The sequence below is a fragment of the Vanacampus margaritifer genome, chromosome 20 (assembly GCF_051991255.1).
Source record: "Vanacampus margaritifer isolate UIUO_Vmar chromosome 20, RoL_Vmar_1.0, whole genome shotgun sequence".
Lineage (NCBI taxonomy): Eukaryota > Metazoa > Chordata > Actinopteri > Syngnathiformes > Syngnathidae > Vanacampus > Vanacampus margaritifer.
The window spans coordinates 12,627,058-12,654,961 of NC_135451.1; the positions used below are offsets into that span (position 1 = coordinate 12,627,058).

The 27,904-nt window shown below is 38.0% G+C and overlaps 1 protein-coding gene across 3 annotated transcripts in view; it reads left to right on the forward strand.

The window, feature by feature from the left end:
* The first annotated feature begins 68 nt into the window (after positions 1 to 68).
* The window catches only part of esyt2b (extended synaptotagmin-like protein 2b), a 31,949-nt gene continuing 4,113 nt past the window's right edge, over positions 69 to 27,904 (forward strand). The window contains exons 1-17 of one of the 3 annotated variants that reach the window (XM_077554861.1): positions 69 to 697; positions 5,437 to 5,478; positions 5,659 to 5,793; positions 6,041 to 6,117; positions 6,249 to 6,321; positions 7,611 to 7,700; positions 11,585 to 11,640; positions 15,351 to 15,471; positions 17,653 to 17,829; positions 17,912 to 17,994; positions 18,319 to 18,367; positions 19,952 to 20,041; positions 20,107 to 20,202; positions 23,379 to 23,435; positions 25,447 to 25,521; positions 26,476 to 26,562; positions 26,636 to 26,785. In XM_077554861.1, coding sequence (XP_077410987.1) covers positions 275 to 697; positions 5,437 to 5,478; positions 5,659 to 5,793; positions 6,041 to 6,117; positions 6,249 to 6,321; positions 7,611 to 7,700; positions 11,585 to 11,640; positions 15,351 to 15,471; positions 17,653 to 17,829; positions 17,912 to 17,994; positions 18,319 to 18,367; positions 19,952 to 20,041; positions 20,107 to 20,202; positions 23,379 to 23,435; positions 25,447 to 25,521; positions 26,476 to 26,562; positions 26,636 to 26,785 — 1,881 coding nt within the window. In that variant the 5' untranslated portion in view covers positions 69 to 274. The remainder of the gene's footprint in view (positions 698 to 5,436; positions 5,479 to 5,658; positions 5,794 to 6,040; positions 6,118 to 6,248; positions 6,322 to 7,610; positions 7,701 to 11,584; positions 11,641 to 15,350; positions 15,472 to 17,652; positions 17,830 to 17,911; positions 17,995 to 18,318; positions 18,368 to 19,951; positions 20,042 to 20,106; positions 20,203 to 23,378; positions 23,436 to 25,446; positions 25,522 to 26,475; positions 26,563 to 26,635; positions 26,786 to 27,904) is intronic. The other 2 variants (XM_077554862.1, XM_077554863.1) reach the window with 2 other exon arrangements.

A 27,904-nucleotide genomic window follows, 5' to 3' on the forward strand; every position in this document is an offset into this window, starting at 1 on the left:
GGTGCTGTTTGTTTATTTATTTGTTTGGGCTTGAGCTTTAGTGGTATGGGATGAACAAACACGTTCAAGCACATGATCCCCAGTGCACGTTTTGGGAATGTTCATTCCCACCCCCGAGTAAGCGCCGGAGCCGCGAGGCTCTGCAGCTTAATCGCTGCAACCAGAGGAATGGTTCCTAAGGGCTCCCCTTGAGGGTTATGGGTCAGGAGCGGCGTGCTTGTGAAGCAACCGCACTGCCTTTCTCTTCCCTTTTGGACACTCGGAACACGGAGGCATGTCCAGAGACAGCATGACGGCCGTGCGAGGAGCCCACGGTGCGAGCGCCAGCACCACCGCGGCGGCGTCGCCCAAAGAGAACGGCCACGCCGCGCCGAGCCCAGCTCCGCCCGGCGCCCGCTTCCATCGCCCCTCTGCGGGGAACACGCCCGGTGGCGAGGACAGCCCGCTGTCGGCCACCAGCGAGCTGACGCAGACGTGGGTGCAATTCGCCAAGACCTTTGTGCTCATTTTCCCCATTTACGCGCTGGGCTACTTTGAGTTCAGCTTCAGCTGGATGCTGATCGGACTCGTGGTTTATTTCTGGTGGAGGAAAAATGCCGGAGGCAAGCGGAGCCGCTTGAATCGGGCTTTGGCTTTCTTTGAGGGGGAGGAGAGGAGCCTCGCGCCGGGTCTGACCTCCTCGGACCTACCGCCGTGGGTAAGATCGCGTTGTTTTCCACCTGCACTATAACTTTGCTTGTCAGCTGACTGGAGGTGTAAAGCTGTGACTGGCGACCAGCTGTCCGCTCTCAACCCCGTAAGGCAGTGACGTTAGACCCACAGCCCCAGCCTGAGCTAAATACAGCAGGGTACAATGGTTAACCAGACACCCTGTTATTTTGGGATCGAGCCCGCTCACTTGCTCTGTTTTAGTCACTTTTTTTTTTTTTTTTTTTAATGATTCTAACAGGTTGTGTTTTGATTTGGTAGCATCAGGTTGTGATGCACGATGTGACATCATATGCAACAGATATGGTATTGTCGACCAATACAAAAAAATAAAATAATAATACATTCCCCAGTATCGCTGATACCAATTACAGTATGGACGATTTTGGCGAGGATGATGATAGTAAATGTTGCAGTATGTTGCACATGTTACCCAGATTTTTTTTAAAAGTGACTAAAAGAGAGACAAAGGAAAATATTAGATCGCAGATTGTGGTTGCCAATGTTGCAAATATGGTTATCAATAGCAATATGTTGTGTTATTTGGTATCGACTCAATAAAAAATCTCGTTTTATCGCACACCAATGCCAGGTACAATGATAAAAAGTTAATTGTGAAGAGCAAGGTACAACCAAAATGCCAGTATCTGTTTTAAAGACTAGTTTTGACCAGAGTAAACTATGGTTTGGAATTGGGTTGATACTGACTGATACAGTATCCCCAACATGGTGATGTTAATATTATAACAAGGAAAAAATGCTGGCAATGTATTTACTTGGAATCTGATGGATACCAAATCATGCAGTACAAAGAGCAGGCAAGATGCTGAAATATCAATATGTATATGTTATTTTCGTCACTTTACATTCCAATAAACCATTGCCAGTATTGTTGATACTGATATTGTTTTTGCGATACATGTGTTTACTTTGCATCATGATATCAATATTAAATTGTGCAACACTTAGCAATGAAATATAAATATATTGCTTCCCCCAGACTTATTGGTACAACTATATGTCATACATGGTGGACTTTTCACCATTGAGCCAGAAAATAACGTTAACGTAACGTAAATCAATGTATTCAATTTAGGCAGCCTTATTGAATGGCAACGTAAGATGGCCGCCAGTAGCTTCGCTTCTCCCAACGATGTATAAGTGGCATTGACAGTCACAGCTGCCTGGCTGGACATTGTCCCGTTATGACCTCATCTTACAGTCACCGTTTGCTCACAATGTCTCATAAAAAAAAGTCAAATAATAAAGTTGCAAGCTGACTTTGTGCTGACTCGGGCGTGAGGATGCACAACGGTGCTGATTAATGCAAAGAGCATCCCACTTACAGGGGATACAAGACAACATGGTGCAACCGCAGCATCCGGAGCTGAAATTGAAGAAACAGACAGCACCCACTCACTCCACTTGCAAAGCCTTTTGTATCATGTCAGAGGAGACACAATTCCAGTTATTGGCTGTGTCTCACCGCTTGCCCTCTTCAAAACGACCCCCACTTGCTCTACTTGAAAAGTAAATAATGTAATTGACAGAGTCTTAACATGTCAGAGAAGTCAGGTCACCATGCTCTTGATTGGTCCTTGGTCCTCTTTCCCCACCACTTGCTCGACTTGCATGCACCAACTCACTCTACTCGCAAAGTCGCCCAGAACAAATAAGGCTTAGTCTTGTCAGTTCAGCGAAGTTCCGTCTGAAATTGGTCCTTGGAATTCACTACTCACCGCTTTCCCACCTCATACACGTCCACTTGCTCTACTTGAAAAGTTGCTCACAAAATAACATGTAATTGGATGAGCCTTGTCACTCTCTTCACCGCTTGCCTGACTCACACGCTTCCACTTGCTCCACTTGCTTAGACAAACCAGGCTGAGACTTGTTATTTCAGAGGAGTTACAATGCCCGAGATTGATCTTTGGACTTCTTTCCTCGCTGCTTGCCCATCTCACACACACACACACACACTTGCTCCACTTGCAAAAATGTTCATGATAAACTACCTAATTGGCTCAGTCTTGTCTTTCCTGACTCGCAAACACCTACTCGCTCCACTTATAAAGCAGCTCTGTAATTTGATTGGCTGGGTCATGTGACAAGGGAGTATTTACTTATTTCCTGTGTGGACACTCTAAAAACAATTGGGTCCAAAGTAACCCAATTATGGATCAAAAATGGACCAATCAACTTTATGGGTCAATTTAACCCAAGTAGAGGATTGGTCCATTTTTGACCCATATTTGGGTTACTTTGGATCCAATTATTTTTAGAGTGCATATTTACTGTAATAACCACTGGAAATCTTTAAAATGTTGTGCTTAAATTACAAGTATTTGGTCAAAATAGGCATCTGGGTCAAGAACTCGCAACCCGGTGCTCTCAGTACTCAAAAAATCTTCAGTCTGCACCAGCATCCGTTTGTCCCCACGAGGTGAAATCTTGCAGTGGCTCTACCTGCGCTTGCTCTGCAAAATCAATAAAGCGCACTTGGTCCATCTTCCTTTTTCCTCCCAAGCGCTGCTGCTTGGGGTATCGGTGTCTCTCACAATTCTATCCACATCCTCCTCATCCGCGTTGTTGTCACCTTAACCCTGTCCTGACTCCTCACTTTTCGCTTTGTTGCTGTTGAGCTCATAACAAGACGGCTTAATACGTCACTCTAAGTAGGACTTCATGTTCCTGTCGCCGCTTCATCGCCGCAATGACATAAACGCCGCATAAGCACTTTGGCGGGGACCCTGGTGGGAATGGCACCGTGTTCTGACTCTGCTTGACTGCGTGCCATAACTCACGATGCATTTTGGGAGGGAGGGGGTGGTCTGGTCTGTGTACTCGTGGGGGTTGGGGGTGGGGGGGTGCTTTGGCCCCTGTTCAATCAATACCTCATTGACTGTTGGAACCATTTAGCTAAGCGTCAAAGTGGGGAGAAAGGTGTGAGAATGTCAACAAAGTTAAGGGATTGCATCTTGATGGATTGGATTTGTGTTTATTAACATCAATGAACTTTGCACTGTGACAGCAATATTGGTTTGATTTGAATCTATACTGCTTCCTTGTCCTTACAACAGTGCATTGTAGCGAAAAAGAAAAGGGAGGGGGTGTCCAATCCAATTGGGCTTAATTACATCTGCCGGCGCTGGGTTTATTTATGTGTTTGTTTGTGCGGAACGATCTGTCTGCAGATTTTGATATACAGTACTGTATTGTGCCATAGCTTTCTTGTTTTCATCAGCTTTTTCCACAGCTCGACATAATAAACCCGGAAACAGTAGGAGAGACTTGTTTGCAGTGACTTTGGTTTTAAAATTTTAGAGAAGTCGATTTCAGACCTTCCTATTGTTCTGAGTATTGGTCAAACCAGTGAGTTCATTAGAGGAACTGCCAGCAGCAGCACATTCTGATCACTAACAGGACTCAAAATATTCAGGTGGGACCTGTACATCTAACGTTGATCCTGTGTGGATTTAGAGAAAATATAACATTTACTAGGGGTGTCAAAATTAGTATGTTAATTTTGAGTTAATTTAAAGTTCCTTTAACGCCAGTTATTTTTTAAACGCTGTTTTAATGACCACCCATTACTATCTGGGGGACACGTCCACGTCAAAATTTACCAGCAATACATTTAATAATAATGCATATGAGCTGTCACCAACGTCTTACAAATGCAGTTATGCCATCTAGTGGCAGAATAATGACCTCAACACAAATCAATATCACACTTGTTACTGTATCAATGACTAAAAGATGCAGCTGTATTTGTATTAGTTTAACATTTTTTCCACTTTTATGCTAACAAGAGTATGGAAATTTAGGAAAAAATATTTTACTGCACATTTCAAACAGCTATTAATCGAGAGTTAACTATTGAAGTCATGCGATTTAATTTCAATCGCCTGACACCCCTAAAATTGACTATTGTGCACTATATGTACAATACATTTTACACTGTACAGTACAATATATCATGTATCTGATCAGATATAATTATGTAGAAGATTTCTAAAATGCCATCCAAATTCAGAGTCTGGTCAAAATGTCAAGTTTTAGTCGCTCAACTGAAAGCCAAAACACTGGCATTAGGTTTCATTATGAGCTAAATAGAAAATGATGCATATATAGCAAAGAAGCACTGAAAAGGCAGGCCATAAAAATATTATGTTATGATGTGTTATTGCAGGTCAGGATCCAGAGATCCCATTCATATTTTTTTTTCTCCTGTGACAGTGCTTTTATTTTGTCTGTGTTGCTTTTTTCAGTTTTGACGTTATGAGTTTCACCTTTGACTGCTTTCAATTTTACTGGCAGAGTTGTGGCATCAAGTTGAGGGGCTAATGGAAGGTGCAACTCAGAAAGTTCAAACTGAAAAATGCAACATTGGAAAAAATAAAAGAATAAAAAAAGATGGAGGGGAAATCTCAAGTTTGGTTTTGAAAAACGTAATGTAAAAATATCAAAATGCAATGCTGCATTTTTGGTTCATTGCCATCTTTTGTCAGTGCCAATATGTGTTAGCACAATGTTATGTTCAATGGCAACATTTAATAGCCTCATAATAAATTGTTTGCCCAGTTTTTATGAACTTGTTATGTATTCTTTCAAGCGTGCACGCATATTATGTTGTCTGCGTCCTTGAAGTTGACCTTTAAAGACATTTTGGCATTCATCAGGCTTACAGCTCAACTGAGGAATTTGTCTACTCTGTTTTCCCTGCAGGTCCATTTCCCGGATGTGGAGCGAGTGGAGTGGCTAAACAAGGTAAAAGAAGCTGGCAGCCGTCTTTTGGCATTATTCGCTTGAGTGAAGCCACGCCTGTACAGTACATTCCAAAGCCGTTCATAAATATTCATGCTCCAACTTTCAGTCACAGCGGCAGTTATTGTACATAATGAAGGCCTTTTAACTGTTTACAATCATTATTGCTCTCCGCAATGTCAGACGGTGAAGCAGATGTGGCCTTACATCTGCAAATATGTGGAGAAGCTGTTCCGAGACACGGTGGAGCCAGCGGTTAAGGAGTCCAATGCTCACCTCAGCACCTTTCGCTTCAGCAGGATCGACATCGGAGACAAAGTGAGCATCTTTAATGGCTACTTTTATTGCATCAATTAAGTCGAGTTGTTTGTGCGCATAAGCACTAGTGATTGTCAGCTTTGGCTTACAGTCAATGAGTTCTGGGTTTGAATCTGGGCTCTGTTAAAGAAAAAACAGTTTTGTGAGGAAGTCTGTTCCTATCCATGGCGTTAGCGCTGGAAGTCCAGAAAGACAACCAAGTCACTGAAATCCAAAATGAAAGTTTGACCTGTGTGTTGCGGTGTAGCCTCTGAGGGTCAACGGTGTGAAGGTTTACTCCGAGAATGTGGACCGACGACAGATCGTCATGGACCTGCAAATCAGGTATGACTTCAGTGTTAGTTTGGGCTACAAAAATGGCCTAATTAGCCAGCTAAGCTAACGAGTGCTGATTACAAATTTAGCCTGTTCCATTGGCTGGAACATTAACAGATGGCATATCTTTTGTTTGCCAGCTTTGTAGGTAACACAGAGATCGACGTGGACATCAAACGCTACTACTGCAAAGCAGGAATAAAGAGCATTCAGGTGAGTGTGCGTTTGGCACAAACTACTACCTGTATGTGTTTTTCGCTCTGTCAAAGTGTTTTGTGGCTCTCGTTTGACCTTCACGTGCCTCCACTGAGATTTATTTCTACTGCGTCTTGGGATGTAACCTCTGTAGCTCATTAGCAACGCTGTCAGATAACGACGGCGGGTACATGAGGTACTTCAATTAGACGGCTGCTTATTAAGAGATTTTTATTTATTTTTCATTAGATCCTAAAATGTTCACATTGGCCAAGATACCATATTATTAACAGCAAAATTACCGTTATACCGCTAATACTATTCACGCAACAGTATTAGTACTAATCTCTTTACCAAAACATGTATTAATAAATAATATGAATTGCTAAATATTTGTGCCTGTTCGCATTAGAAATACTTTTGTTAGCATGGTAGCTTCGCAGAATCGTAACATGTTTTTTCCTCGGAGTATAATTATGTTTAGCTGTGAACCATATTAGCATGGTACTGTTAGACTATTTTAACCAAACCTGAAGAATTGTAGTCATACTCATTAATGAAAGACTTGTGTAATGAATTATACCAGATTATTAACTTTGTAATTTAAAACAAATGGGTTAGTAGTAGATCAGTTCTCATGTTAGCATGCTAGCTTCTAAACACAAATGTCCAACTACGTCTAGATTAATACATTTCCACTCACAACTGTATTATGTATGGTGGAAAATATAGATTATTTTACTAGTACAGTATGGTATTCATGCTAATGATATAATTAAAATATAATTAGACTATTTCAACCAAACTTGAACTAAAATGCTTTTTAAGTATTTCATTATACAGAGACAAAGTGGTAAATAAATGTTAGTCTTGATGAATTCTAACAAACTTTTAACTACATAAATATATCAAGACCTCAATTTCCAGACGTTTGACTCTGTTAGCATGTTAGCATGGTAGCAGCAATTCATGAAAGGATGACTTGGTTCTCTACGGGATTCACACCGATGATTGCCACGTTGACGCCATCCAGCAATACTTATTTTATAATTTTTTTAAAATCCAAATATAGATTAAAAAAACAAGTATTTGTTGTTGCCTGGTATCAATGACAGCAGCTGCCGTCCTCGAACGAACCGCCAGTGGTTTAATCCGCCGTAATTGTCTTAATATGTTATGAATGAGAAGTTGGAGGATGATGCTGAGATTGTGTTTCCAACCTACAGGGAGAGCATCAGGGTGCCAGCGTTTTGTGTGTGCGTGTGTGTGAGTGTTTGTGTTAACGTGTTCCTGTTGTAATCCCTCAGATTCATGGCTTGTTGCGCGTGCTGATGGAGCCGTTGCTGGGCGACGTGCCTCTCGTCGGTGCGCTTTCTCTGTTCTTCCTCAAGAAGCCTGTAAGTTTGGTATTTTGTTTTATAATTAGCGGGGCAGCAGGGTGAATGGCGGACAGCACATCTGCATCACACTTCTGAGGTTCTGGGTTGGAATCCCGGGCATTTGCAAAACAGGCATGTTAGGTTCACCAAAATGAGGAACATCTCGGCTGGAAATGGATGGATGGGTTAAAATAAAAGTAAACAGACAACAGACATTTGAATACAAACAATACACCGGACACACAGTACAACAATACTCACAGGAGTATCTTCTTTATCCTCTGCGAAGAACCACTAATATTTCTGCCGCATAGATATCTTAGAGACCAAAACCAGAAGGAGCAGCACAATGTCAATGGGCATTCAAGCATGAAATCATGGTGCACAATGTTTTAATTCTTTGAATCATATTTCATTTTGCTTTTATCCTTTCCTAAATATTGTATTTTTTTTAATTTATGAAAACATTTTACACATTTTTTTGTTGGTATTTTGTGGGGGCTGGAAAGGATTAATGTAATTTGGACTGATCTCAATGGGGAATGATAATTTTAGATACAAGTGTTTGGATTTGGAGGTGTGTGGAAATCAACGCACCACTGTATAAATAAATAATAAATAATGATCAATAATAAATTAAAAAAAACTAAGATAAATATTGGGCGTTTTTTATGTTTTAATAGCTCAAGAAAATTTTCAGTTGAACTCCAAATCGTTCCACTTTTGGGGTGCTCCACCGTCTCCACATCATTAAATAGCGCAGGTGTCCCTAATAGAGTGTCTGGGGAGTGGCTGTGATATGATTGGAGGCCATAAAATATCATATTTCTCCCAAGCTTGCGTCATTATCCTAGAGCTCATTGCCTTTTCTGCGCTGCTGATACTTCTTTATACCTCACAGCCACACATCCTAGTTTAATCTTTGCTCGCTCTTCCGACACATCGTTAACCACCTCGCTGGTTATAAAAATCACACATTTGACCGATTTACAGCAAATGGGAGCACCCGGTGGAGCTGTATACCAAAGCTTTTAATAGGCAGCCCTACTTAGTCAGCTTTGTCCTCACACCTGCAACTCGGTGTCACTAAATTACTAAAGCTTGCTCAACATTTTGCATTTCAATCATTCTTCATCTATATGCCAGGCATGCCAGTTACGTAAAAGCAATGCGGCGGATGCCTCTTTGTTGCAGCGTGCCATAAAACGTGTGAATGGCAAAATAAATCTCAAGACCTTAAGAGGTCTCGTTGATCAGTGCACTCATCATAATAGTGTACATTAAATATAAATACAAGACGTGTTAGGAGGTAAAATATGTCTCAAATGTCAAACAAAACATCCTTTTTATGTTTGACTTGATCTTGTTGGACTTCTAAACAATGAAAGGATTAACTTTTTTTTAAATTTTACATCAAACAACATGGCTCACGTGTTTTCTGGGTTTGGTCATGTGACGTTCGCAATGCGAGCCCAAGGGCAGTCGTGACGTGAATTTCCGTTGACAGGACGGGCGGTATTGGCCAAAAAAGCTGCCCCTGAGATGGATGAAACTTGTTATATTAATTTGTTTGATTATTATTCAATTAATTCAATATTAATCAGAGTAATGTATTAGCCATGCCCTGCCTTTTACATTATCCTTTAGCATTAAGCAAACAGACTTCTGCAAGATGAAGCCATTTACTTAAATACATTTATTAGGTATATTTATTTTGTGTTAGTTTTAATGTCAACTAGTTGTGTCATTAAAGGGGAAGTAAACCCCCAAATTGTTTTGACAATAATATATTCTATGCAGCCCCACCAGTCTAAAAATGCTATTCTGGTTAATATTGCGTTTGTGGAATATGAGTTAAGCAGCAAAATCCAGCCATTTTTATCCATCCCAGGAGGCGGCCATTTTGCCACTTGCTGTCGACTGAAGATTACATCACAGTTGCTCAGATCTCTGATAACAACCAATCACTGCGCAGCTACAGAAAACACATGAGCTGTGATTGGTCGTTGCCTGAGCCCTGAGCAAACTGGGATGTCATCTTCAAGTGGCAAAATGGCCGCCCCCTGAGATGGATAAAAACGGTTGGATTTTGCTTCATAACTCATATTCCACAAATGTGATATTAATCAGAATGTCATGTTTAGACTCGTGAGGTCACATAACATATTATCGTCAAGAAATGTTGAAACCGCTTTAAACAGCTTGAAGTAAACACATGGCGACTCTTTTTGAAGAACTGTGGCTATCTGACAAGCGACACACTGTGAAGCGTAATCGAGTGTCATAGTAATGGAACGTTTTCATAAGTACAAGTTCAAGTACAGACATTCAACGTTGGCACGCCTAATTGAATCCAATTCCTGGATGTAAGCCACCATTTCAAAGGTTCATTTTCCCTCCTTGTGTCATTTTCTTTTAGTCTACAGAAAAGGGAGTTGCGGTGCTCAATATAATGCTGCTGCAGTGGAAGCATTATGAGGATAAGGAAAGTAGAGTGGGCTCATTAGGAAAGCCATGAAATCTGGTTCAGTGAGTGTGAATATTGACATCATTCCCTTCACATTTCGCCATCAGTCACTGCGTTTTTTTTTTCTTTCTGTACACGTGCCACCCATGACGATGTTCATATCTTTGCTCATTATAACCTAGCGTTCAACGGTGTTAATGGGGCCCTGAGGAGGTGCTGCCGCAGCTCTTATTAATAATTTAAACAGCTGTTTTCCACCTGAGAATTTGTGCCCACTGTCCCACTTTTGTGGGTACGGCTCATAAACTGCGGCCAAAAGGAGATCGCAGCAGTGTTGTAAACACTCACTGGATGCTTCAATACGCGCACCGCCGCGGTCTAGTAAGAGATCCAAACGCGGGTTTATAGCGGTGCCGCAAGATGCCAGTTCAATTAGTTCCGTTGCCACGTTTGTAAACTCAAAACATCCCCTATTGAAATGAAATAAATGCCATTACAGGGGACCTCACTATCCACTATGAAAATGCACCTATAGTTGAAAGCCATTATGAATGACAATAAATGGGATTTTTTTTTTTTTTACACACACATCCACATACCAAAAAAAAAAAAAAAAAAAGGGGAGAACAATGATGATGACATGTCAAATGATCAATACTGAGCTCTCACAGAAAAAAAAAAAAAAAAAGGAATGACAATAAATAAATAAATTAATTAATTAACCCCACAAATGATTAAAAGGTGCGTATCAGGGCTGGGCAAAATTCATAATTTCAGAATTCAATTCAGTGGCGGGATTTGAATTTGAATTGGCTCCGCCCCACAAGACGTTGAATTGAATTTCGAATTGCAGTTCAATTCAGAGAAACTCATTCTCAACCACATGTCACTAGTGTGCTTCAAATAGAACATCCAATATGTGTGGGCAGACATTTAAAAAAAAAGTTACATATAGCTGTTCTACCATCTTATCAAACAATTTCAAAGTATTTACAATTTTAATGATCTGTTTTATCCAGTGATGTACCGGGAAGACAATTCAATCTGGGAAAGTATTCTAAACTATAAAATGCATACAAATGAATGCCTTTCTATACGTTACTCTTTTGGATCTCATCTGATTGTGCACATTTACCTAATGTGCCTCATCACTATATTAGCTATGCAGTGCAACAGTTGTGTTTGGATGCCTATCCTATGAACTGAGTAAGCTGAAATAAAAAAAAAAAAAGTCTGACTTGTGCCCATTAATAATAAATGCATGCAGTCAATGAGCCATTGCAGCCAGCAATCCACATACGACTTGATTTATCGATTTACGTTACGCTCTTCATTATACTGTAGATCCACAGGGCTTGTTGGCTGGAGCGGGAGTCAAATTGTGAATGGAAAACGAACCAAGTGTGCACTTAGACTCTGTCTGCTTTTATTGCAGATTCTCGACATCAACTGGACGGGACTCACTAATGTACTGGACATTCCCGGGCTCACGTAAGTGGTTTTGCTTGTTTTTAAGACCATGTCGGGTCAATGGTTGTTAATTAAGGAGTCTAATGCAATTACTCGCGTTAAGGAGTTCATACATTACTAATAATTTATTCAGGGTCGTCCATGGATCCTTTGAAAGTCCTTTGAAAAGCCTTTTTTTTTTTGGAAGTGAATTAATTCACATTTACAATTCTCATGTAAAAAAATCATATTCTACATGTCATGTGTCCCTCTGATATAGTTGTCATGCCAAAGCAGTCTTCTTTGCTGCCATAAACAAAGAATCTTAAATAACGTTATTCCTTAGACAGTGTGAACCTTATTGCACGGATATAATATTGAGCCCATATTTCCTACTCCTTGCGGTCACATTTATTGAATGAGAGTTCTTAAATTTGCCGTAAAAAAGGCTCTTAAAAAGTTGGGTTTCCATAAACCTGAAAATATACTGTTTTTCCCATCAGGCAGGGAGGCCATTTTAGTCTCTGCAAAGCCCACCAAATGTATGAAACAATATGAAGAAGAAACCAACAAATGTGTATCATATATTACGATGATCTGTCAGTTGAATATGTTTTCCCAAACGGTTCCAATAAGATTATTTTATTTTTTTTATCATTCTGTCTTTATGGCTATTGTTGGAAGTAATAAAGTACAAATATTTAGTTACTGTATATCTGACTGCCTTTTACTTTTACTCCCTACATCGATTTCTAACAGTAAACATGTTTTACTATTTTGTTACTTTGTAGTCAACTGTCAGTACGATGGGGGCTTTAGGACCCAGATGCGGGAAGGCAGAGCAAGGAGGCCGAGGTGTAGTCCAAAAAAGAGGTTTTAATTTCTAATCAAAAAGCTAACTTCAAAGTGCAAAATAAACGGAACTAACAAAACATGAAGCTAAACATGGCAAAACAACTTAGGCAAAACTAACAGCATGACATGGATCCTGATAAGGCAAAAAAGGTCAGCGTGACGTGGCGAATGACTTACGACAGTGGCAACAATGAACCGACACAGACAGGGGGGAGACAACCGACTAAATACACCAACACTAATGACATAACAAGACACACCTGGCTGAGGGCACTGATTGGATGACACATGAGGGTAATGGGGAAAGGTGGACACAATCAGGGATCAGGGTTGACAAAGACACCAAACAAGGAAAGGCAAGTGACCTGAAACGAGAGGAGTCAGACTTTTCACAATAAAACAGGAAATGACAAGACAAGGGGAAAACAAAAGGAAAACAGAAGCTAAACATGACAGGGAGTAAACAAGACTGAAAATAAACATGACATCAACTAGATTTCAAAGTGTAGTTTTGGGGGGGGGGGTTTTCACTCAAAGTACAGTACAACTGTTGAATCTGTACATTTTCAGTATGTGAGTAGCGGTAGTTTTGCAGACACGTTGGCACAAAAATACTTGCTGCCCTTTTGTGCTGTCCTTTGTGGGGGTGAAAAAGATCAACGTAGCTTGTGCAATGCAATACTTCTGCGCGAGTGTATGTTTAGTGTGTGCTTGTTGTGGTGGCGGTCACGTGAAAGGAGGTGTTGGCCAGTGAAGGACAGGTCGAAGTGGGGAAATCAGACAGACGGCATCAGCTGGCTGCACAGCGCGTGGTTGTAATGTTATTATGCAACACGTGCGCGGTTAACAATGTAACAGTGTGTTTATTACCTCTTTGACTGCCAAAAACGTTAAATAACGTTTAGTAAAATCCTATGGAGGAGTGCCAAAGACGTTAAAAGACGTTTGTTTCAAAACAGAGGTGAAACTAACCATTTTCTATTGTGGATTACGGAAAAACGGAATAAGGTAGAAACAAACTTTTTTTTTCTGATGAAAGATGAGAGTCCAATCTTTTTGTGGTAGTATGTGTGTTTCCATAGTCCAAACACATAATTTTCTATGGACCTTGAAAGATCAGTCAAAATGCTTAAAATCGGCTGGCACCCACGGCATCCCTTTTCTGAAAACGTCTGGCAGTCAAAGAGTTACTGTGGCTGTGCAGTAGTTTGTAGTGATGTAAAAGTTTCCAGGAATGCGTTTTTGCTGAGATTATACATTTAACTAATTTTAATGAATCTATATTTTGTTTCTTCAGTGAAGGAAATAAATTAAATACATAAAAAAAAATTTTTTTTAATCATAATCAATCTAAATGTATCAACAGAAGTTCAAAATAATTTTTAAAAAATAGTAAAATAAATAAAAAATAAAAAACAAACATGCCCTTTGTGTCTCTCTGAAATAGTTGCTGCTGTTGCTAGGCAGAATTCGTGTCAAACCTGGCAATAAAATCAGCTTTTGTCCGTCATACTTACTGTGCCGTTACCTTGGAAGCAGATGGGCGGAAAACGGTAGTTGAAATTCAATTGATTCAATTGATATTCTGACCCTTTGTCGTTGAAATGTCACTTAGCTGCTAGTAAAGGCTAACTGTTGGCATTTACGTGGTTTGACATTTAGACCATTTTTAATTGATCAAATCAATCAGAGACATGGGACATTAATAAGATCCAGTATTTGTATTTGGATGATAACCCGGTTTGCACGGTTAGAGCTCTTATAAGAGAAGAAGAAGTAAAAGAAGAAGCTAAAATAGCATGCTAATGCTACCTCTCCTCTAAGCTTGATCAGACTGTGTCCCCTCCCCCCCGCAGATTTCACCATTAAGTCTTTCTTACATTGAAAACTCTTATGTCGCTAAATTTAATTAAATGCGCTTGGAATGACAAATTGGCCAATCACTGTTTGGGGACTAATACACGTATTTTTTCTTAGCCTCCAGAGCATTTTTGAGCGACAAATTTACTGCGGTGATTACATTAGGCTATGCCGCTTGGTCGACGCCCCCCTAGAAGCCTTATCGAACCTGTCCCGACTGATATATTAGATTCCTTGTCAACGGGTTGTTTGTTGTTTGGCCCCTTTTGTTGATTGAGGCTATTTGTTTTGGAGTCCTTTAGAGGTAATTACCAGCAGTTCTTCAGATGACTTTCATTAAGTTGTACAGTGGATAGACAAGGGCTTGTAAGTTGTAAGTAACATACTTTTTGAAGTTGCTATGTTTCTTATCGTTTCTTGTACTACTTTCAGAAAGAGCAGAAAATCGTGAATTCACATTTGGTTGGTGGGTAGGGACCCCTAAAATGGACTCAGTAGCACCACTGTGACTTTTGTGCAAATTCCAGCCTCTGAAGCCAGTTTTGCTTAGCAACATGAAAGTTTGTTTATCATAAGAAAACCTGCATTAAAAAAAGTCTCAAGAATCCATGCTCGAAAAGACAAAGTCTACTATTTTAGTTTGAAGCGGCCATTTTACAGTCATTTTGACCATTTGTACGTGTCCTTCAAAGATAGCACTTTTTTTTCCTTATTTTTCAAAATTGGCAAAGTGTATCTTGGTAAATACAAATATTCACGGATGGCACACATGTCCAATAATGACATGACATCCAAACATCAAAGTAGGACTTTTGCTATGGATCGATCACACAGCCAGTCAGCCATTTATTTCAGTTTGGAAGACATTGATTTTCAGGGTTATGATCCCTCGCAGATTGAAAATCGTCGGTGAGAGCCTTCATGCCCGTGCTAAAATGAGATTAGATGAAAATATTTATAACCCGGGGGGTGTACTTTTTTACCCGTCTAGTTCATAAATAATGCAAGGCCTTCTGTTTATATTGCTTTCCTCACAGTGGCCTGTCCGACAGTCTGATTCAAGATATCATATCTTCCTATCTGGTCTTACCCAACCGGATAACCATTCCGCTGGTTGGAGACGTGGAATTGGCCCAGCTTCGCTTCCCCATGCCGAAGGTACCGGTGGAATGTGGTTGTATTTCTTTGAGGGTGGGGGAAGTTGGTGGTTAACGTAGAAAAATTGTTGTCGGACAGTGACAAGATTTTAACGCAGCAGGTCTGGAGAAATGAATGTCTGATGTTAATCTTTGCATGCCTGTCGCTGCATTTTGAAATTTTCTAACTCATTGTCTCGATTGTCTTTCTAACGCAGTGTCTCGATACGTTGACGGTAACTCAGAAGGTCGAAAATTGCTCAAAAATACCAGTGAAATATCCTCAGTAGTATCTCCTTAATGATTGCCTGTTTCCTGTCTTTGTAGCAGTCCAGTTCTACTTTGACAATTATGCCATGCTTTTGTGATTATTGTTATTTTTTTAATTAGGGGTGTCAAAATTAGTGTGGTAATTTTGAGTTAATTTAAAGTTCCTTTAATGCCACAAATTTTTTAAATGCACGATTTATTACCGGCCCTTACTTGGAAAGCCTGCCGGAACGCAGCATACACATCCACATCAAAATTTAGCAGGAATAATAATAAAATAATATTTAATTATGAATAATAATTAAATCATAATTAATTTAATAATAATGCATATATTTGTGGAGACTGTAGTTGTATTTTACAATTTTAAAAATGTGCAGAATTTCACAAGTTACTTCATGTTAAAGATTAGATCGCTCTTAATATGAAAAAAAATGCACTGAACTGTCACCAATGTCTTACAAATGCAGTTATGCCATCTAGTGGCAGAAAAATTACTTGTTTTTTACAATACAGTACATCTTTTTCATTTGAACTCTAACTCGACTAACTAATTTTATGAATTATTATGAAATGACTGTATCAATGACTAAAAGATGTAGCCATATTTCTATTAGTTTAACATTTTTATTCCACTTTTATGTTAACAACTCTATGAAAACATAGGAAAAAATATTTGATTGTGCATTTTACTGTAAATGTAGAACATATATAACATTTGCGAATAGTTAAATAGTGAGGTCATGCAATTAATTACGATTACAAATTGTAATCGCTTGACACCGCTAAAAAAATAAATTATATAAACCTGGGGCAGCCTTGCAATTTTTCCATCCATTCACTGCTCGATGCGTGGCGGGCATTACTGAAAAAGCGATTGCCTTCAACACAGGGGAAATAAATAGATACATCTTTACAGGAAAAAAGATTTACATGCATGTGAACGGGGTTCTTGAAACCTGAGTAGTTTTTTAAATACCGGTTATTTATTTGATATATTATCAAACTGAAGCGCTAACAGTGTAATCAAGGCTTTATTTCCTGTAACCATGACAGTTGAACGCTCACAGGCAACAGCCTTGATCGAGACGCTTGAATTTTTTTCACCCTCCCCTTGTTCATTAAATTAATTAGTGAAAATAACTCAACTCGTTACCGCTCATTTAAACAGGAATAATGAAGTGAGGCTGCTCTAGGCTCTCGGTGGCAAAATAGTCGTAGCGGGCCCGAGTAGTAGGAATGAGTAAGACTAAAGTTTGTTAACTGACTTTCAAAGAAATGTTATGATCAAGTAATTGTTATTTATTTATTTATTTTTTATTTTATTTTTTTATTATTATTATTTTTTTTAATTATTATTTTTTTTAAATATATATACATATATATACATATACACACATATATATATATTTTTTTGTATGTGGGTGAGTATGTGTATGTGCGTGAGTGTGTGCGTGCATGCGTGCGAGTGTGTGCGTATTCATCAGTTCACCTAAAGCCCATTTAAAAAAATCCCATACTAATAATATAATATAATAATAAATTGCCAAATGCAGAAACATCAATGTAAGTTATCACGATGTAGTGGCTCTCGCTAACAGACAGAATTAAGTAACCATAATTAGGTTAAAAAATTCTATATACGTAGACCATGTTTCTATAAATTTTGATATTTGGTTTTTATTTGAGGCAGATATTTTTTCCATTAAAATGTGATTTATGAGGAGGTTAGACCATTGGTCGATATTCAGAGTTTGTTTATTTTTTTATTTAGAATTGTTATTTATTTGTGTTTTGGGGATTAGGATGCTTTGGGTTAAGATTTGAGATAAATTTCTTTGGTTCAGGTTACACTACAGGATTTGAGGTGAGATCTATGGTTTAAGATTAGAGTGGTATGGTAATCTGTAATCTCTTCATTATGTCTTCCCAGGGAGTGCTTCGGATTCACTTTTTGGAAGCCCAAGATCTGGAGGGGAAGGATAAATTCCTGGGCGGGCTCATCAAGGGGAAGTCGGACCCTTACGGCATCCTGCAGATCGGCAATCAACTCTTCCAGAGCAAAACCATCAAGGAGAGCCTTCACCCCAAATGGAACGAAGTTTACGAGGTGACAAATTGCAGATTTGCTTTTTCACGAAGGTGCTCGTCGGCTGTTTGCATCGATGGTAAACAATAATTGCCCTCGTCAGGCATTGGTTTACGAGCACTCGGGTCAGCACCTCGAGATTGAGTTGTTCGACGAGGATCCCGACAAAGACGATTTCCTGGGAAGGTGCGTTTCTTCTCGTTTATCACACACTTGCGGCATCACTTGGCGCTGAGTCGACAAACCGCTGCCATGCTGTGGTTAGTCGCAAAGATTGATTTTCTGTCTTTGCAAATTTTGGGAATTTAGCCCCGCCCATTTGTATATTATACATCAAATTTAGTAGCAATGGGCCAAAATCTGTAGGGCTTCATTCTTAAAGAACACATAAAAAAAGTCAAAATGACCCTAAATTGGCCTTTTCAAACCAACATAAAGACTGATTGAAGGCACCTGGTAACTGTTTTACTATTTTACCGCTATCTTTTTTTTTTTCCCGGTTTCTAACAGTCTCATGATCGACATGGCCGAGCTGCACAAAGAACAGAAGGTGGACGAGGTGAGCGTCCGCTTTGTTTCCCTTCTTTCCCTGCTTTCAGTTTCACTCCCTGCGCTTGATGTCTTTTGAAGGATCAGTTTCACAACATCAGCAAATGCGTCGAGACACCGCCCTCGTGCGCGTGTTTGTTGAGTGAGCTTTAAAGTAAAGCCAGTCGGCTTTGAATAGACAAGAGGGAATAATGAGGCAGCGGCAGCTAAATCCACCTACAGTCTGTTTTTTTGTGTGTGACTAAACTGTTTTGCCCGGAAACATCACAATGATGAAAAATGGCTGAGAAGAGTTCTGTAGATTGTTAAAAAAAAAGTTCAAATACAAAGGAAAGAGATAATTGAATTTAGGACATTAGTGGCAGTTTATGTATCGTATAAAATTGAGGCCACAATAGTGCATTTCTGAACTGGGCCCATTCCATGCTAAACTAAATGACCCAGTGGGTTGAAACTTGGTGTACTTGTTGATAGTGGTGGCACAGCACAAAATCTCAAATTGGAGGTCAATCGGAGCAGGGGTTTGGGAGCTATGCTTCTTCGATTTTTTTTCTTTTTCAGGAAAAGGGGCGTGGCCAATTTTCTTTGAACCCTTCTATCTCAGGAACTACTGGGTCAATTATCAAAAAACAGCTATTGTTGGAAAGGTAGTTCAACAAAGATTCCAAATCAATTAGACGATTGGTGGATATTTTAGTAACCTTTTGAGCTTTTTGTTTTAGTTGACCTTAAAAGTCACCTTCACTTGACTTCAACAATTTATTATTATTTTTTTTTTGGAGAGCTCAGTATTGTTCATTCGATTTGACATGTCATCATTACTCTCCTTTTTTATTAAAAATTTATATATATATATATATATATATATTTTGTATGTCGGTGAGTTTTTTTTTTTTCAACAATTTTTTTAAATGAAATGTAATCTTTCACATATTATCACTAAAACATAAAAGTTTCAGAGATTTTAAGAGTCAAAGTACCCATACCCTCAGATATTAATTTAATATTTATTGAAGATTCATAGACATTTTTAATCTTGAATAACACATGACGTCAATAGTTAACTCACAATTAATCGCAAATTTTACATCTGTTCTAAATGTATAATAAAAATGTACAGTAAAATATTTTTTCCTAAGTTTTCATACTCTTTTAGTTATTGATACAGCAATTTCATAATTCATAAAATTGAGTTAAAATTAAAAAGATGTACGTTACTGTACTGTGTGATATTGATGTGTTGAGGTAATTTTTCTGCCACTAGATGACATAATTGCATTTGTAAGACATTGGTGACAGTTCAGTGCATTTTTCTTTTCATATTAAGAGCTATCTAATCTTTAACATTAAGTATATTGTGAAATTTGGCAATTTTTTTAAATTTACCCCAGTCTTCACAAATATATACATTATTAATAAATTTATTACTGCAAAATTTTGACGTGGACGTATCTATTGCATTGCGACTGGAATTCCCCCATTAATCACGCGTTTAAAAAAATTGTGGCATTAAAGGAACTTTAACTCAAAATTAACACACTCATTTTGACATCCCTAATATAACTACATAAAGATGTTTCTTTGTGCTCGGCAGTGGTTCGACCTCGAGGAGGCTCCGACCGGGAAGCTCCACTTGAAACTGGAGTGGTTGTCTCTGCTGTCCACAACGGAGAAGTTGGAGCAGGTACGAGAACGTCTCGGGCCGTCAGTTGCCCATTGTCTGACTCTTCCTCGTCTCGGACCAATCAGGTGCTGCGGAGCGTGAGAGCCGACAGGAGCCTGGCCAATGACGGCCTGTCGTCGGCACTGCTGGTCGTCTATTTGGACTCGGCGAAGAACCTGCCAGTAAGAAAAGTCATGCATAAACACGCACACAACCGGTTTAGTAGGAAATGCCCACTTGTTCAAATAAAAGGCGCGGGTCAATGTTACCTTAAGGCTTAAGTTTCCTCGCTGTATTCCTTGGTTTCCATGGTAACTGAACTCTACGTGAACTCGCGTGGTAGCAAGCCGCTCTCCCTTTCTTTACTATCGGCCTTTTAATCGTATGGATGTACTTTTGCTCGACCCTTTAAAAACTCAAGTTTTCTTTTCGCTGAGTCAACATTTAGAATACTTAAGCACCATTTAAAAAAAAAATCCCAAATCAACCATAAATGGTGAAGTCACATTCCAGCGTAGTTTATTGTTATTGTAAGTGAACAAAAAAAGTGTGTAAAGTAATCCACTGTGCAATCTCCTTTAGGCCAGTGTTTCAATTTAGTAATTGGCCTTAGAGGAAAAACGATAAAAGAAAACTGATTGAGATGAAATTTCAAAGCTCCAGACATGACATGGGGGAAAACAGTATGGTTATATAACGTGCACACAAAATGCACATTTGCAGCCATTACTTGGGTATAATATGCTCATGAAATATTCATTTGTATGTTAATGTGCTCACAAATTAATGATATTAATATAGTACAATATAGCCACATTCCCAGAGAGTATGCACACTTGCAACCACATTGTATTAGTTGTTTTTATTTATAGGTCTCATTAACTCATACACTCGCAGCCATTTTCACTGAAGCAACCCCCTTCACTCCCGGCTGTTTTACTGGATTTTGACTGATTTGGCAAAGCCCACAGAATATTGTGTTCTTTTGCCATAAAACATGGAACCTACCAAAAGAAAGATTAGAGTCTCTTCTTCCATCAGGAAAAAAGTAAAAAAAAAATTCTGTTTCCGTTTTAGAGCAAATAGCATTAGAATATAGTTAAGTTTCATCCTTATTCACAAATCTGTTGAAAACACTGGGGAAAATAAGCCTTTTTGCAACATGGTTGATCTCCTATACTCTGCTGCCACCTGCTGGCCGTTTTTGTAATGACTACCATTGCTTTAAGCTTTCTCTTTAACTCAGAAGCTGCATCAAAGCCTTCTGTATGCTCTAGCATTAAAAAAAAAAAAAGTTTAATAAATACTTTTTTGGGACCATGGTAATATTTAAAATAGAACGTATTTATATGTTTTTGGGAGCAAATTAGTTAAAGGAAAAAGTTTTTAAATGATTTATATTGGTCTCATTTTTTTATGTCACAAAAGCCAGGCATTTGAAAAGGGCTCTGTCGACTTTTTGCATTTCTGTTTATTTTTTATTTTTTAAGTCACATCTCTTCATCCTCATTATCTCTCCTCCTCCCCTCCCCCCAAGAGCATCTTCAGCGGCAGCTTAGGCTGCGGCAATTTAAGCGAGAGACGCGCGTCTGGCCTGGTGTTTTGCGAGAGCAACAGCTCGGAGTACCGCACCATCGGCGTGAGTCGATTAGCATGTCGCTTGTGTTTTGGCTGCACGGCCTGGTGACTAATCGGTTGGCTTGGAGTGACTATAAACACTCGCCATTAACATTGATCGCAAAATAACAAGAAAATTGAGATGTCTACTATATTTATTGTCATACTGTACACAAAAAGTCGTCGTCTCGTTCAGTGATTCTCAAACTTTTTACAACAAAATAAAAGTTGCTACTATGTTATGCTGTCATTGCCAAATGTCAAATGATGCACTTCTCTTTCTGGCTGACAAATTCCTGCTGCACTGAAGCATTACAGTGATCCATTAAAAACTCCTAGCCATTTTCACTGAAGCAATCTCCTTCGCTCCCGGATGTTTTACTGAGTTTTGACTGATTTTGTAAGGTCCACAGAATATTCTGTTCTATTGCTATAAAAACATGGAACCTACCAAAAATAAAGATTAGAGTCTCTTCTTTCATCAAGAAAAAAGTGTATTTGTATCTGTTTTCATTTTGTAGCAATTAGCATCAGCTAAGTTTAATCATTATTCACAAACCTGTTGAAAACACAGGTTGCAATATGGCTGATCTCTTATACTCTGCCGCCACCTGTTGGCTGTTTTTTGTATTCACTACCATTGCTTTAAGCAACCTCTTCATGTCAGAAGCTTATCAAAGCCTTCTGTATGCTGTAGCATAAAAAAACAAACATAAAAGCGTATAAATATGTTTTGGGGAGTGAAGGGCAAAATATTTTAAAAAAAACGTATTTATACGTTTTTGGGTTTGAATGAGTTAAAACTCGTTATTGGCCAAATAACTTGAGGTGAAATAGTGCTGCACAGCTCCCGCAGAGTGAGAGAAAAGGTCAAGGTTTGCAACTGCGCAGTCATTAATTAGAATTAGATTCATTTTCAAGCTATTTTTAACACTTTATATTGATTAATAAAAAAAAATAAAAATTGATGACGTAGGGACAGGCCAGTATAGATTTTGCGTAAAAATGATAAAACTGACCATATTTGGACAGACAAAGGTTCCGCCTGACAACGCCAATGCGTAATATTATTATTAGCCACTGTGGCGTTATATGCAGTTTTATTATTAACTGTGCCTAAATATAGAAAATAAAAAGAGCTTGTTACAAAACATACAGTTCTTTAAAACTTAAAAATTACAACTGAACTTTAATGAAGTGTGATTTTTTTTTTCCCGCTTACCACTAGATGGCGTCCACACCTACACTTTTAGAATTATTGATTTAAGTTCTTCAATCACCTTATTTACATAAATATTTTTTTAAAGGCGTGATGAAAATCGAAGCCGCAATTCGAACCCAGAGCTCTTTGACTGTGAGACGGATGTGCCAACCGCTTGTATCCCCGTGTTACCGAACTGAAACAGAGGAACTGAATAGAATAAGCCGTTATTAGTGTCACAATGGCGACATCGTGGTTTGACTTTCAATTAGGGACCCCAGGTTATTATATAGTTCTTTATTATTACTTTTCAAGGCTGATTTGCAGTATGTGATTTATAACAAGAAAAGCGCTTGAGGTCAGGTTGTTATTTTGGCTGTCAGGAAGACTAGCTTGTTAATAAGTGTTCCTTCCCTGCAGTCGCTACAAATTCACATCATTCATCTTTTTTTGACACATTGCCCAACTTCCGTCCTGCTAACCGTTGGGTGTGATTTTTCTATTTGTCTCCCCTCAAAATCTCCTCTTTGGCTTTAAAAGGACAACCTGTCTGATTTCACCTGTGAGGGGTTGAAGCAGGTCTTTAAGGCCTTGAAGGTAATGTGGAATCACGACAAACGTACGACACCACGGGCGGCACACGCACTGCGTCACTCTTTTCATTGGATCAGATATGCACGTGTGATGTCGTCTTGCATGCTTTCAAACTTTAAGCACTTGCATGTTCGGCATCCTGACACTTGATTTACTTTGCTTAGCATTCAAACTAGTTGATACTATCCTTGGTTTTGTAGTAATCTACTTCTGTAAGTGGTGTTTTAAGGTATCTTTAATTATAGGATTAGAACAACAACGAGGTGACTGCCATCATAAATAATTTGAAATCGACTATAATATATAACCCTTTTTAAATGTCCAGATATTTAACGGAATGTTTTGTCAGTTCATTTGAATGAATTAAAGTAATTAATTAAATACATGAAATTAATTAATTAAAAAAATATAAAATATGATACATTTTTCTATGTATTTTAAAATTCTAAAATTATGTTTAAAAACATGTTACTTAATTAATCTCCAAATATTTTTTATGAATTTAATGAATTCAAAAAATATGTTCCTTCCATATTTTAAATGATGAAATGCATAATGTTTAAAAATGAATGAATTAAAGTAATTAATTAAATACATGAAATTAATTAATTAAAAAATATAAAATATGATACATTTTTCTATGTATTTTAAAATTCTAAAATTATGTTTAAAAACATGTTACTTAATTAATCTCCAAATATTTTTTATGAATTTAATGAATTCAAAAAATATGTTCCTTCCATATTTTAAATGATGAAATGCATAATGTTTAAAAATGAATGAATTAAAGTAATTAATTAAATACATGAAATTAATTAATTAAAAAAATATAAAATATGATACATTTTTCTATGTATTTTAAAATTCTAAAATTATGTTTAAAAACATGTTACTTAATTAATCTCCAAATATTTTTTATGAATTTAATGAATTAAAAAAATACGTTCCTTCCATATTTTAAATGATGAAATGCATAATGTTTAAAAATGAATGATTTAAAGTAATTAATTAAATACATGAAATTAATTAATTAAAAAAATATAAAATATGATAATTTTTTCTATGTATTTTAAAATTCTAAAATTATGTTAAAAACATGTTACTTAATTAATCTCCAAATATTTTTAATGAATTTAATGAATTAAAAAAATATGTTCCTTCCATATTTTAAATGATGAAATGCATAATGTTTAAAAAATGTAATCTTGTGATTAAATAATACATGATTAAATTACTAAATAGTTTTACATTGTGAGGAAGATTATTGAATAATGTTTTAATTGTCCAAATACTTTCCAATAGTTAATTTAAAAAATATATATATATATATTATTCAAAATATTTTCTAAGAAATAATCTGAAATCTTCATCTGTTTATTAAATTATATTGCTATATATTTTGTCATTGTCAGTCTTAATATTAAATTATGCATTTTTAAAATCTCCAAATATACTATACTAATTTCCAAATGTTTATAATATGATATATAATAACTATTGAATGAACTATTTAGGTCTAGATATCTATTTAATGAAGAAATATTAAAATCCAGTAAAAAAAAAAAAACTTGAATATTTAAAAAAAAGAAAAAGTAATGTCCAAATATTTAAGCATTTAAAAAAAAAATGAAAATAATAAAAAAATATGAACACACATTTTTACACACACATTTTAAATCTTGCAATGCATTCCAATTGGATTGCCTCAAAATGTTGCATTTAGTGTTTTTTTTCAATGATGTCCTATATATGGTTAACAGCAACATGATTACAACTGCATTGTTAATAGCAGTAAGTCCCTTAGCTTTTAGTACATTATCATTTGCATTAAGATGAATCAGAATATATAATGCATAAGGCTTGCTGAGCATGCATTATTCATGCAAAACCTCTCATATCTTGCATGAAAATATGGGACCGACGTCTTGCTTGTGCAATGGAGGTTATTTGTAAGAAAGAATTGCAGCATGAATGTTAATATTGATATCGAGCTTCTCTGTGATTGTTTTCATAGTCGGCAAAGAAGAGCAGCAGTGAGCCGAGCCCTTACGTCCAATTAACCGTCGGGCACAAAACGCAAGAGAGCAAGGTGGGACTCGCCTTTGGCTCTTTGTGTTTGACACATTGATTATGTTCTATGTATGCATGAGTGGATGTTGGAGTTTTACAATAAGTCGGGCGGCTTTGAACTTTGAATCGATGCGGCGTGCCTGTAGGCGGCTGAATTGCTGTCAAATTAAGAGAGAGCGATGATGTGGAAATGGCCTGCGTGAGGAAATACAGAGTGGATTAAATTCACCGACACATCTTTCAATGACTGCTTAACAGTGATTTTTAGAATCGTTTTTTTTTACTAATTATCCCATCGATTACCTTGATAAACATTGATTTTGTGTTATTGAACAACAAAATGTGCATGTGAGGTGTAGTATCATTGTTTGGGATCACCATAATATCTATGACTTTGAGTGTGTGTGGCTTTATAAGGTTTGGTGAGTGACGTGGGAGTCAGCAATTGAGAGTGCTGACTTACCTCTTGCGAGCTCAATTTTTTTCCCCAATTTTTTTTGGTGTTTCTTTAGGCGATTATTTTAAGAAGGCGTCGATATGTTGTTTGTGTTCATGTTTCATTGTGTGGTCACGTGTGGTAATTTGTCGCCGTGTGTACATGTCTTCACGTGTTTGTGGGGGTCATGTTTCTGTATGTGTGGGCATGTTTCATGGTGTGGTCATGCGCTGTAGCGTGTCAAGTGTCCTTGGTCTCTTTGAAAGGAGCATCTAAGTTGTCATTATTATTACTATTAATGTCTAGTGGGTGTACATATGATACTGTTTACATCTGCGACCATGGACTCCTAGTTATATGTGTGAAGGCAGATTTCAAAGTGTGGATCGTGTTACGTTGTGCAGGTTCGCTTGATAAAGTGTTGATAGTCAGTGAGAGCTTTGCTTTTAATGAAGCCTTTCTAATTAACTGTGACAACTTTAACTTAGCAGCTCCACTGCACTTTTTAAGAAAACGACTTCCTGTCTGCTCTTAAAGATCCGCTACAAGACCAAGGAGCCCTTGTGGGAGGATTCCTTCTCATTTCTGGTGCACAATCCGAGGAGGCAGGAGCTTGAAGTGGAGGTAAGAACTAGATTTTTTTTTTTGCGATGTTTCAATATGATTCTAAGACATCATTGCCTTGCTTTTTTTACAGGTGAAAGACGAAAAGACCAAGTGCACCTTGGGTAATCTGACCGTGCCTTTGAGCGGACTCCTGGCTGAAGAGGACATGACGCTGACGCAGGGCTTCCCGCTCAAGAACTCCGGTCCCAGCTCCAGCATCAGATTGAAAATGGCCTTGCGGGTAAAAGTGGTTCGGTACACGTTCATTTTAAACAAAGTACTCGCTAAAATTGAGCTGGGAAGCCATTTTGAAGACTTTGGTTGTGGACATATTTTGAAAATTCAGCCCCTGTACCCAGTTTGACGTAGCAAGATGAAATTTGGTAGGTATGTCTATAATGAGTAGAACAACATAAAAGTCTGAAGAACTCATACCTGGAAGGCCGCCATTTTGGTTTGAAGCGGCCATTTTAGGTCCCCAGGGGTCTTGAGCTGTTTAAATCCTCCCCCTAATGGTGATCTTCCAAAGTGTCCTACTTCCTTGACATCGATAATGTTTATTCCAAGTCCTTGAAATTCTCTTGTGCCTTCACAGGGCGTCGCAAATTCCCCGTACAAAATAGAAAAACAAACCTATGTACTTTTTTAGGGCAGAAGTGCTGCTATGTGCGGCCACACATATCGCACATACCAGGAACCGACACTGGTTTTTGAAACAATTTGAGTGTCATAGTTTTTCGAGAGGAATTACTGTGTTTATTATTATTCGGCCAATGAATCTAAAGGGATCCCAACATGACCCCTGCAGAACTCCCTCAATGCTGCATCCTGGAAAATAAGCATTAAATATATCTGGCTCCTGTCTCACCGAATTACATGAAATTCAATGGACATGTAAACCTAAGACAAGAAAAAGTTCTAAGGACCCGTGCCGGAAAGCAAACAGGAAGGCTGTAATTTTGCTTTGAAGCAGTAATTTGAGATAAATTCCAGGGCTTGTACTTTGATAAACTGATAAACTCATCCAGGAATAGGCTCAAATAAGCCCCCATTGCCGACGACCAGAGCATGATGTCAGTTTAATGATCTTGTGGAGGTTTCGCCATAAAAAAAGTGGTTGCAAGATCTGTGTTCATTGTTGCTTGCAGCCTCAATATGTTTTTAGAATTCTCTCGGGGAATGTATCTTACCCACCGGCCGTAGTATGCCTGGTCTTGCGACATTAACATGGCAGCTTTTTTCCTCTTCGTTCTTCAAAATAATAAATAATTAACATCAGGGAATGTTATTGCATCATGAAAATGCCTTTTTTTTTGCTCTTGTCATGACACGAGGAGCTCCAGTAAGCACAGTGGACTCT